Raw genomic sequence first — 11,952 nt, forward strand, 5'->3', positions numbered from 1 at the left:
ATGTCGGATTAAATAATAAATTATAGGGCTTAGACTTTTTAGATCAAAGGTGTGTCCAAATGTCTTGTTTGGAGACTTTAGAGTTAATTACTATAAAAGTCAATAATTCCACTAGTAATAATTAAAGAGGAATAATCATGTTTATGGTTTTAAGATGTATAAATCTTGCATCTTTAAAAAAAATTAAAAAAAATCATAAAACTAGAGGTGAAAATTTTAATTTTGTAATAATAGATAAATTATTGTTGAATGCCAATATTTACTACTAAAATTCTCCATTAAATTTGTAATAAACTTGTAAAATGATGTGTAATCACAAAGTACATCTCATAATCATTAAAAATTTAATATTTTATGCTCTAATTCAATTATGAATGTTGAAATGAAAGTAAATTAGATAACATGACATAATATTGATGATAAGATAATTTGAGGTAAGTATAATGTTAGATATAATTATGAAATATGCATTGCAAATCTCATTTTTTCAAATATAAAAATTTTATTTTGAAATACGACTTTTACTTTAAAGAAAATTTATATTTATCATTCATATATTACACATAACATATAATTTTTTTAAAAAAAAAATTCTTACCAAATGAGTGATGAATGAATAATAGGTAGAAGTTTAATAAGAATAAATCTAAAAATTAAAAAATGTGTAGAGTATAAGATGATGTGTAACGTTAAAATCTGCCGAAACTGAAGGACTCGATCGAGATGCAATCATCATTTGTTGCCATCCAAATGGCAACGTCAAAGTTAGTGCAGAGCAGGACGAAAATTGAGGGTAGATTTACACGGCAAACAAGCAGGAAAAAGAGGAAGTCGTGCTCGAAAGCGGAACTACAGGTATCCACACCCGTATCTCTCAGCTATTATAGTGGGATTATAAAATTCTAGACCAAGTATCAAATTAGGAAAAATTTAATTGTAATTATAATTGTACACTCGTGTATATATAGATATTAATTTATTGTGATTAGTTAAAAAATAAATTTTATTAAAAATAATATTAATTTAAATTTTAAATATAAAAAAATCAGTATTAACGTATAAATTAATACCCATTTTACTTGTAATTAACAAAGCTCGTCAAATTATACCCCACAAATCTAAAACCAACACGACAAACTGCTCCGACACAACGTACAACGACGTGGAGACAAAAACAAAATAGTGCAGTCCCCAACAGAATGGTGCTCCAATTCGAAGAAAATAAAACGCAATAATCTAGAAAGGCAATATGTCTCTGCGTTCCTGCTTTGAAAATGCTAGATGATGCATGTGTTTTCTAGAAGCCCAAGCACAATCTAAGAGTACTGTTTTATAGCTGATTTTTATTTATTTTTCAATCTCTAGTTTCTTTTTCCTCTAGAAGCCATCCCATTCCCCATCAGCCGCCCATTTGTCTTTTATTTATAGCTCTTGTGCATCATATGTTATTATTATATTTATATACATGAGTAGTTGTTCGGGTCCCTCAAATCACCGAACCTCTTGGCTCTCTTGTGCTTCCGATATATATGGGTAGTTCTTCGTGTCCCTCGATCACCAAACTAGAAATAAATATTTCAGAATTTTTCCTCTCATCCATTTGCTTCTCTTGCCACTCTTTCAGTTCCACGATGGTAGCTAAAGAACCTTACCAAGACCCAGTAGAAGAAAACACTGACTTGCAAGAATCATATGAGGCAGAAGAAACCCTCTCTCTGTGTGATCTTCCCATCTACAGCGATCCATCCGACCGGGATGACCACTCAAAAGATCGAGACCAAAGCTTGCCCCAAGACGACGATTTCTTTGAATTCTTAAGCGAGGACTTCACAGCCTCCACTTGTGCAGCAACAGCTAATAAGAACATCATCTTCTGCGGCAAACTCATCCCCTACAAAGAACTACCCGGCACCGAAAACACCCGGAATCATGAAAGCACGGGTACAAAAGATTTCACACGAAGAAAGACTTTCTTTGATGGAAATCACTCTGTCGATTTCAACAAGAAAAAAAGTACCTCAAAATACTCGAAGCTGCAATCGGATAAAGATTCGAACACCTTGTCATTGGCTTCGCCAAAAAGCCACGTTTATGAAACAAGGAAGTGCGATTTTGCAGTAGGGAAAGTATCATTGATGGCGTCTCCGGCGAAGTCACGGTGGTATTTGTTTATACTTGGGATGGCGAGGTTTCCCACAGTGATGGAGCTCAGGGATATCAGGACGAGACAGAGCCGAATGAGCAGTCAATCATCGATGTTTCGCTCGGCTGATTTTGATGGGATGGTCAAAGCCAATGCCAATGGCGAGAGGAGGGGAGTGAAGGGACTGTGGAGGCGGCTAAGAAGAACTATGGGATTGGGTTCCAAGCAGTGCGGAACTAGGAAATCTAATTTTGGTATAAAGTTATAAATAAATAAATTTTTATTAATTTTATCGTATAAAAAAAGGAATACTTAAAAATTAGATTTGTAAAGGTTTTTAGAATTTTGGGAGGGTTGTTCAAGAAACTTGATGGTTTTGATTACGAGAAATGATCTGCTCATAAATTTTAAAGATATATTATCTTATTGATAAGTTGTAGTTGGTTATCGCTCTATCAATGCTATTATAAAAAGAGAGATGCTTCTTCGAGAGGAGGTGGTTACCGATTGAGTTTTTTTATTTTTTATTTTTATTTAATAATTAAGTAAATATTTTTTATTAAATTTATTATTTTAAAATTTTTAAGAAAATATTTAATGAGTTTAAAAGAAATTTGAAAAAAAATTTAAATAAAAAGTTAATTTTTTTTTACCTATTTGATGACTCTCAATTAATACCACCCTTATAAAAATGTGCTTTGGTTGTATGTTTGAGATGTGTTGGTACTCGTTCAGTATATCACAATCACATCAATTTGATAAGTCTCATGGTATATTTATGAGTTATATTAAATATAATTATTTTTATATATTGTTTATACACTTTATTAATATAATTAGTCAAAATAATTATTTTATATTAAAAAAAAATAATGCAAACATTTTCGTTCGTGCACCCCTTCCCTTGCACACGAACCCAGCTTACATGGTAAGTAAAACAATGCGTGCCGAAGTTCTTCTTCTCAACGAGATGCCCCTTACAGCCCGGTCTTATTTTTTATTTTCTCTTCTCCAAGTCTCCTGAACAAAAGCAAATGAAGGATGGACAATGAATCTTGCATAACAAAAAACTCATCACATATTTGCCTCTTTTATTACTTACTACAAATTAGCCCACTCCCTTGCAACGCCGAATACCAAGAATGAGTCTGTATCAAATCATCAACGGGTCAATTATTATTCTTCAAAATGTAACGAGAGAAAACCCAACATGCAAATTTTACAGGAGAATTCTAATAAATGGTGATTTTTTTTTTTTTTTTCTCTAGCTAATAAATGGTGAATTTGTTGTCAAATAGGGACACTCTAGTGGAGAACACAAGACCAATTGTAGCTGGAGTTTTACTACGCACAAGAGAATTTGTGTATCGATTTATGTAGTAATGTTATTGCATTCATATTTAAAATTTAAATTGGCATTATTTTTATTAAAGTTTGACTTTTTGACCAATCATATTAAATGAGTGCATGTATTAATCGCAGAATCGCTTATAATCAGATTTTTTAATTGTAATTATTTATATAAAAATAGCAAGGATCCAGATTATAAAATCTTATGAAAATTGAAGCAACTAAATGAAAAGTAATGATTATAAGAGAAAAATAGTGGGGTTACATGCGCTAGTGGTTCTAAATTCTGAATTAGGCTTTGTTAGAGAGAGAAAAAAAATACAAACTTTTGCCGTGATTTGAGTTTTAGAGGTTTGTGATAATGAAGTTCATCTTCAGAGAAACCGGCTACTTGGAAACAAACTCAAAACCATCAAAAAAAAAAAAAAAAACCTTTGTTTCCTTATCTTCATTAACAAACAAATACATAACATGGAATGCTTTGTTTCTATAAGCAGGAAGCAAATGACACGCCCTACTTAAATTTGTTCTCTCAATAAACAATCGCTCTCTAACCATAATAAATGTCAATTGTACACTTATGACCATAGATTTCCCATTAAAGCTATATTTTGCAGGATTAATGTTTAAGAACAAACTCAATACGAGATATAGAGTGCTAGATGGGATTTGGGGGAGGGGAGACGAAAATAGATTTGGGAAACAACCGATGGTCTTTTTTCTCCTCTTCTATTCGGGTTTTTCTCTCTCTCTCAAATAAAAATGGAAAAATATAGTTGCAAGTATAGTTGTGTACTAATATGTGCACCAATGTGATGTGATTGATTAAAAAATAAATTTTATTAAAAACAGTATTAATTTAAATTTTAAATATGAATAAATCAGTGTTGGTACACAAATTAGTGCACAACTGTGCTTGTATGTAACAAAACTCAATAAAAATAGCATTGACATGACACTTCGTGCGCGGATTCATCCACAAAATCGTTTGCACCTAGATGAGCTCCTAAAATAAACATACAAACACTATTGATCACTGGTATGGGTCAAATGCATTGGTCCTTAGCAAATTATATTTATTTTTATATGTACCTACCACATGATTTAGAGTACTGCTAGCTGGCAAATTATCACTAGGCGTAGTGCTAACATATTACAAATCTCTCCTCTTTTTTTTTTTTTAATAATTTTTTAACCTCCTTTATTATTAAGAACAAAAAAAAAAAATAAAAAAGAGAACTACATATACAAAAAAATTATACAAAATAAATTTATAAATTGATATAATTTTATAAAATATGTTAGATATACTTTATAATAATAATAATTTTACAATCTGACATATCACATTAAGCCATATCAGTTAGTATATTTACTTTTATATAATCCCCTGTAACTAAAATATCTTCCTTCACGTGAAATGGCCAAATATACAAAATGGAGTAGGTTGACACTTGACCCCTTAGGATTTTAATATCACAAAACAGAATCCAGAAGAGATTTCCGCAAACCTTACCTCTGCAAATATTAACATTGGCATTTGCATTTTAGTTTTACAATTAGAATTTCTAAATGCCTAAATTAGGCCTGTATCAAAAAATTTGTGAAAGATGTCCTATTGAGTCTCTCGTATAGAATCAAAAAGTCCTGGCTCGGGGACCAATTAATTCTCAAACTTTTAGTTTCTTTCCATCTCCCTGGCCATCAATATGCCGATCTATTTTACTTTTCTTTCTTTTCTCTGAATTTCCGTTGCGATTAATGCCCACATCGACCAAGCCATCTCCGGATGCTTTTGTATGTTCTTTTTTCACTTTTGCCGCTCCAGGAAACTGCAGCAAGTATTGTTGCCAAGCACAGTAACATCAGGGTGCATCAAAGAACAGTAATGGGATTTAACAAAGATTCTATGTTTTCTTCCCTACTTTTCAAGAGTTTATAACATGAAAAGTGTGAATAAGTGAGAAAGTAGTTAATGAGAGGAAAACAGTCTCGTAGGTTTTTGTGATGTGGAAGCAACACATGTCACAAACAAAATGGAGCCATATTATGGCAGCGATTAAAACCCATTGCTAGAAAGGATAGCAATAGCATACACAATCAGCTGATTCTAGTCATCCAAAAATCATGCATGTTATTGGCCTAGAGTTCACCTCTATTTCCTGCCTCTGCCCCTAATGCCTATACAATCACTCAACCACTATATGAGAAGCCTTTTATTTATTTCTTTCTTTAAACTCCATATCAAAAGGAAGCATATCCCATTCAGTAAAATGAATGAACAAGGAGAAAAAAAATGAGAACAAAGAGGGGCAAAGGGGAATACAAAAAAAGGTGAGGCTTATCACACCTTTTCACTCAAAAACAGATTTCTAGAAGCAGCGTTGTCCATGATGCTTCTGTAATATTGTGTAAAGGGGAAGTTGCCATTATGCTTCTCTAGCTGCACATCAACCATTTATTGAAGTAATTTGTACTAATCCAATTCACAAAAACAAATATTTGGCAGTGTAAGGAAACCTGGAGGAACGATTCAACAGATTGTTGATCTTTTGGTGAAAAGGCCACCTCATCTCTTTTTTTCTGCACGAACTCTACGTTCAGCTCAACCTACAGTACCAGAAAAAAGAGAGAGAACTGCTTTTATTCGGAAGTTGGTAAACCACAAATCAAACACCAAAATTATCCAATCATTAGGTAATTGCCGAGGGCTACATGCATGGCAGCAACTCAATCCAAAAAGTGGGTGGGGCCTGAGAGAGAACTGCTACACCCGTAGTTAAATTTCTTTGTCAATTATGGACACCATACAAACTAAATTCTTATATCATAACTTGTACCTGATCAATAAAACGCTTCACCACACGCCTGAACCTCTCAATAGTAGTTATCTCATGAAACTTCCTAAGGTGGATGAGAGGAATAGTTGCCACTTCAGGAAAAGAAATGTGGTAGCTCCATTGAGCAAAGTGCACTGAGAGCAGTTCAATGGCTGATGAAACGCACGCCTCTTGGAAGTTTTGTGATTTTAACCAATATTTTGGCAACTGTAGAGATAACATCTTGTAATTATAACCAAAATACAGTAGTTTCTATTCCAGATAAGGATGTCAGAGACCAGCTGATGAATATTAAACTACATGATGAAAAATGTATCATTGAAACCAAATCAGGAAGAATTGAGGGATAGAACTACATCAGTATTAATTTCTAACCTTGACAGCAGATGAAAATTTGAAGGCCTTCCCACGTTTTCCACCCTCCTTGCCAACTTTATATTCTAAAACATCCAACACCAAAGATGTAACAGGAATGAAAACCCCACTAGAACTGGAGAGATTATTCAGCCATTGGATGCATTTAATCCTCAAAGGTAGATATCTTGGTCCAGGAAACAGGAGAGCCACGCCATTTATGATTTGAATGAGCATAAAAAGCAATGGCTGAAGATCGTAATCATGTATGCAGGCTGCAATAAACATCACCCAGAGATCGATACAATTAGTGTATTGCCAACTGCATATTTTCTTGAGTGCTTCCTGACAATCAACAGCAAAACACAACACATCAGAAAAGTCCCCCCCACATCATGATAAACTTCAGACACTCGTGAACAAGAGAAACAAGCTAATATGTCTGTATCCAACAAGGTACTGACAAAAAAACGTGCTCATTGCATACCTTCTTCTTCGTTTGCAGACCCTGCTGCAGTATTTTAGCAAGTTGCTTAATGCAAATCATTGCTTTATTAGATGATTTCTGTACATCTAGGGAGCACAGCTCAACCAAGGAGTTTCTCAGAAACTGAAAATGTTTAAGCAGGACTGAATCCACAAATTGACAGTGACCAATAAATGCTTTGTATGCTTTAACCAAACAAGTGTCAAAGCAACTGGAGCTAAAAGCAGAAGCCACATCTTTTATGATGAGAAAGGAGTGTGAGGAGAGAGACCCTTCACCAGTTGCCCATAAATGAACCGAGATCTACATCAATTTTTCAAAAAGAATAGAGAGTGAAACTTTACCATAGTATGAGACTTGCAAATAACAAAAAAAGCATAAACCAATAATACAATAACATGGATATCACTACCCATCATAAGGATATTCAGATTTGCAGGACCCCATAAGTTCAAGGTATGGTTTAATTCTCTGTGCGAGTCCCTGTGGTATATTCAAACAATGTACGGCAATACAATAATCACAATAATTTAATAGCCATCCCATCATAATGTCCACTGATAAACATTCATATTTATGCTATGTAACACACACCCACACCCACACCCCAAGGATTTTAAGAAATAACAGTATCTTATCATTTAACCCGTAGTACCTTAACCAATCTGTGCAGTAAAGAAGGAAAAGCAGCAAAATATATTATCGACGCTCTGAGCCGGGCTACAGAGAAGGCCAAAATCTCATGTTCTGTAACTTGATTCAAGAGATACAGTGTACTCCTCAAATAAGATTTGATTAGTGGCTTCAGAGCTTTCCATTTTGAAGTATTCTTCAACTCCAAAATTGCCTCCTTCTTACAATTGGAGCTTGATATTCCAAGTAGCCCCCGAAATATATTATCACCCTCATGAAGCATGAACATCAACATCTCGCAGAAAGTTTCACTGTTCTGAATTATATGATATGAATTAGCACCGAAAACATCTGATTTGGTTCCGTAGTGGCACACAGTCCGATATCCATTTATAAGACTAGTTAGTGCAGGCAAACTCTTCTGCTCTTTGGCAAGTTGACACCAAAATCTAAGGGCAGACATAGTCAAAAACTTGCTCTCATTTGACTGCATGCTTTCGTTAATTGTCTCACCCTCATCAGAAAACTGTTACAAGCAAAAACGTACTGAAAAGTTCTTTAAATAGAAAAAAAAAAATTACATTAGTGGAATGATCAGTGTGAGTTTGAAAGACTTTCATTTCTAAATAGACACATTCTCATTTGATCATTCAACTACACCAATAATTTTTTCAGGCCAATTTGGATCCACTAAACTCTATAAACATTTTCTTTTCACCATTCACATTGTCTTAGACTGTAATGCATTTTCTTCATTAATTTTACTAATGAACACACTCATCATAACTATGTAAATAACTTTTTCAGTATTATGAATGACTTACAGTCTCTTCATTTCTGAAAGGTTGAAGACCCTTATCATAGCTTTCCAGTAGCTTAGCAAAATCCGGATCCTAGGGAATTTTCAAGTGAAATGCTTCATTAAGCAAATTAATGAACAATTAATCATTATCAATTAACATATACAAACAGAAAAATTTAACATCCAAGGAATAACGAAAGAACAAAAGAAAACAGTCAAAACAGTCCAAGATCTATCGCAGATTTCACAAACTTTGATTTCAGAACAAGGAAAACACACAACATATAAGATAACGAGGTAAGATTATTGTATTGATTCAACATCCCTGTAAACCCTATGATTCTCAAAATAACCAGGCATATATTCCCCACTTTCTGAAAATCTCATGATACAAAAAATAATTAAAAAAATATTTTTTGTTTAGAAATTGTTATTAAATTAAAAGAAAGTTCACACGTATGCCTGAAGCCAGAAATTTCCCAGTCTGCAATTTTTCTTTTTGGGGGTTGGGAAGGAAAGTGGGGATTCAATTAATCCCTTGGACATAAATGGTAGTGGAACCAACCAATCATGGAATTTCTCATTGTTATACTGGAGTGATACTTGAATATATCCAACCAGTATAACAATCATAAACCGAAAGGAACAAAATTATCCAGCAATTATAAAAAATGTCTAAAAGAAAAAAAGTCAATATATTAATACCTTTTCCTTCAACCTGTTCAATTTTTTTGTCTTCTGTGCAAGATCTAAATGAATTTCCCCGTTTTGCATTGATAAAGCACTACCTCTGTTGCCTGCATATAAATTCCATCAAAACACAAAAGGAAGAGGCAAAGGGGAGAAAGACGAAATAATATAGGATTTCTGTAACATCATGCAACACTGTCCTCACCTTCAAGATAATCCTCACTTCCACTTTCAATAACATATGCGCACTTTGAGTCCTGATTGTCCCATTTCAAAATTCAACAAAAATAAGCCCAATAAAAAACCAAATCAATACTTCAACAAAAAACTAAACAATGAAAATACGTTCTCCAACCTCTGAGAGATATCCATCGCTCTCTGAATCATCTCCACTCAGATCACTATCATCTTCACTAAATATTGCATCCAGGGATATATCTTCAATATCTCCACCTTCGGGCTTTCTGAGGAGAAAATGAATGGAAACTTCAACAACAGTTTCAAGATCAACTCGTGTGACCTTCTCATAATAGTTCTTTAAAGGATTTAAATGCCATGAAATAAAAAATTTAACAAGAAGAGAATAAGGGAAAAGTTACAAACCGCATTAAGTCTTAAGAGGAAAACTTGAGCATGTTAATTTCGAAAGAAAAAACAAAGTTATTCGATGGCTGAAAATGAGAAAGTTGCATCAATTTCACTTTTTTTCACCTTCCATTAGACAGCTCTATAGCGTCGCCTTCTTGGTCTTCAGCAGCATCGTGCTCATCTCCTACAGCAAGAACATCACGAAAATCAACACAAAAAGCCCGCATAAATAAAATTTGATTGAGAAAACATTCTCCATTAGTGGAAGAAATGGAAGTAAACGGATAATAATAACACGCAATGAATCAATTAATATACCCAAGTTCGAATTAGATGGTAATTGTTAAATAGTAAGGTCACCCACGGCGTTACTCATTTTAAGACCACAGGGTTTAATAAGCCCTATACACTCTACATGTCAACCATTGATTTTAAGCATACATGCAGGTATATATAAGACGCTTAAAGCGTAGCATAAACTGAAGACGAAACACAGCTTTTAGAGAATAGAATCCGTACGTTTAGAAGTTCTCTTTTTGAACACAGACTTCAGCTTCCTCTTTCTTTTGAGCACAGACTGAAGATTTTTCTTGGCGAACTTCCTTGCCTTCTTGCCCAGTTTCCCCATTGCGTATAAATATCGAAAATATTCTAAACACCCACAACGGACTCAAATTTATAAGTATGTAGGTGAAGAAAAAGACCTGGGACAATTCAGTGCTGCGTGTTCGAAGCGTATATATGAGAGAATGGATTGAGCTTTGTCGGAGTAAAAGGATTGAGCCGTTGCCTCGCACTCGTCTCTGCTATTGGTCACGTAACTGAACAAAACCCTAATTGGAGATTGAATTGGGCCTGCGGATCCAATTAAAATTAATGCGTTGTAGCCCTTCATCTTGGGGGCCCATTTCGGTATAATACGAAATAAATGGTTTTTTGGGTCTGTAACGCCCTTAAATGCGCGTAATTTAGGGTTAGTTTGGACGTATTCAGTTATTTGCGGATATTTTTATATATTTTATTTTTAAATATGGAAAATACAAGACATTTTTTAATTTTAAATTTCTCATCTAACCATTACCAAAAAAAAAAAAAAAAAGGCGCAGATGGATCTATTCAAAAATTCTGAGTCAAAAAACACAAAACTAGTGCAACTCTGCTCTTCTTTTTTATTTTTTTATTTTTAGATTTTTATTTTTTTTATTTCACGTATGCAGTCGTTTACGCCCCACTGGTACCCAGCAGATTTATTTTTTAACATTTTATATCCTTTTTAATTGAGTGATCAACCATCAAAAAGCTTTCATCTGGGCCATTTAGCTGGATGGGCCTAATCTATTGCTTGCGGGAGAAATGCCACTCCTTCATTTTATTGATGAGCCCATAGTACATACCAACCCATCATACGGACGTTCCTTGCGAGAATGTGAATTAAGAGTAAAAAATATATTAAAAAAATAAATAAATACGTGTCTCAACTTTCGAGATGGTCACGTGAGAGTACTCTAAAAGGATACTCTCTCTCTGTTTTTTTTTTAGTTTTTCAAAAAAACAAATTGAGATAACATGGGATGTAATAAAAGCAACCACTAAACACATGCACTGCTCTTTTATAATGTCAGAAAATATTGTTGTTGTACCTTAGGGTTGCCTAAAACGAGGTGGAGAAGGAGAACGGTATCTTGTCTCATTGTTTGTGATATAGGTTGTTGTATTGAGAATTAACTAACAACTCCTAACTTACTATTATACGAGAATCATTTTATCATATGCAGACATTGAGGTTTGGTTTGATTGCGTAAGTTTAATACAATAAAATGAGATGTTTATAATAATAAATAAAATATTATTATAATATAATTTTTTAATATTAATTTTATATTAAAATTTAAAAAATTATATAAAAATTTAAAAAAATTATAATAATTAAATAACATAAAATAAAATAATTTAACTTTTAGTAACTAAAGTTTCTTCTGCAAGAGACTTTGAGGGGTCTTGTATTTTTCGGTCAGTCGAAGCCCTGCCTAATCCAACACTAGTGGGCCCTGAAATCATCGCTCTG

At 33.6% G+C, this 11,952-nt stretch overlaps 2 protein-coding genes across 2 annotated transcripts; one reads left to right on the forward strand and one right to left on the reverse strand.

Moving 5' to 3' along the window:
• The first annotated feature begins 1,631 nt into the window (after positions 1–1,631).
• On the forward strand, positions 1,632–2,411 carry LOC122301210. The gene has a single exon (XM_043112403.1). The coding sequence runs from the start codon at positions 1,632–1,634 to the stop codon at positions 2,409–2,411; it is 780 nt and encodes a 259-aa protein (XP_042968337.1).
• A 2,582-nt stretch (positions 2,412–4,993) lies between these two features.
• LOC122289641 (nucleolar complex protein 2 homolog) lies at positions 4,994–10,701 on the reverse strand. The gene is made up of 13 exons (XM_043096817.1): positions 10,407–10,701; positions 10,011–10,071; positions 9,655–9,763; positions 9,505–9,556; positions 9,315–9,406; positions 8,632–8,700; positions 7,830–8,333; positions 7,175–7,477; positions 6,709–7,032; positions 6,334–6,540; positions 6,014–6,103; positions 5,844–5,936; positions 4,994–5,325 (listed from the first exon to the last, which is right to left on the reverse strand). Exons 1-13 carry the CDS (start codon positions 10,513–10,515, stop codon positions 5,164–5,166), a joined length of 2,175 nt encoding a protein of 724 aa, XP_042952751.1. The 5' UTR covers positions 10,516–10,701; the 3' UTR covers positions 4,994–5,163.
• Between the last annotated feature and the right edge of the window lie 1,251 nt (positions 10,702–11,952).

Source organism: Carya illinoinensis, chromosome 1 (assembly GCF_018687715.1).
Source record: "Carya illinoinensis cultivar Pawnee chromosome 1, C.illinoinensisPawnee_v1, whole genome shotgun sequence".
Taxonomy (NCBI): domain Eukaryota; kingdom Viridiplantae; phylum Streptophyta; class Magnoliopsida; order Fagales; family Juglandaceae; genus Carya; species Carya illinoinensis.

Bases quoted from the DNA above. Each gene is read 5' to 3' on its own strand.
- LOC122301210 (XM_043112403.1), top strand. From the start codon at position 1,632: ATGGTAGCTAAAGAACCTTACCAAGACCCAGTAGAAGAAAACACTGAC.
- LOC122289641 (XM_043096817.1), bottom strand. From the start codon at position 10,515: ATGGGGAAACTGGGCAAGAAGGCAAGGAAGTTCGCCAAGAAAAATCTT. The intron at 9,557-9,654 runs GTTGGAGAACGT...TGGGACAATCAG, and splicing joins GCGATGGATATCTCTCAGAG to GACTCAAAGTGCGCATATGT. The intron at 8,701-9,314 runs GTATTAATATAT...AAAATTCCCTAG, and splicing joins TGAACAGGTTGAAGGAAAAG to GATCCGGATTTTGCTAAGCT.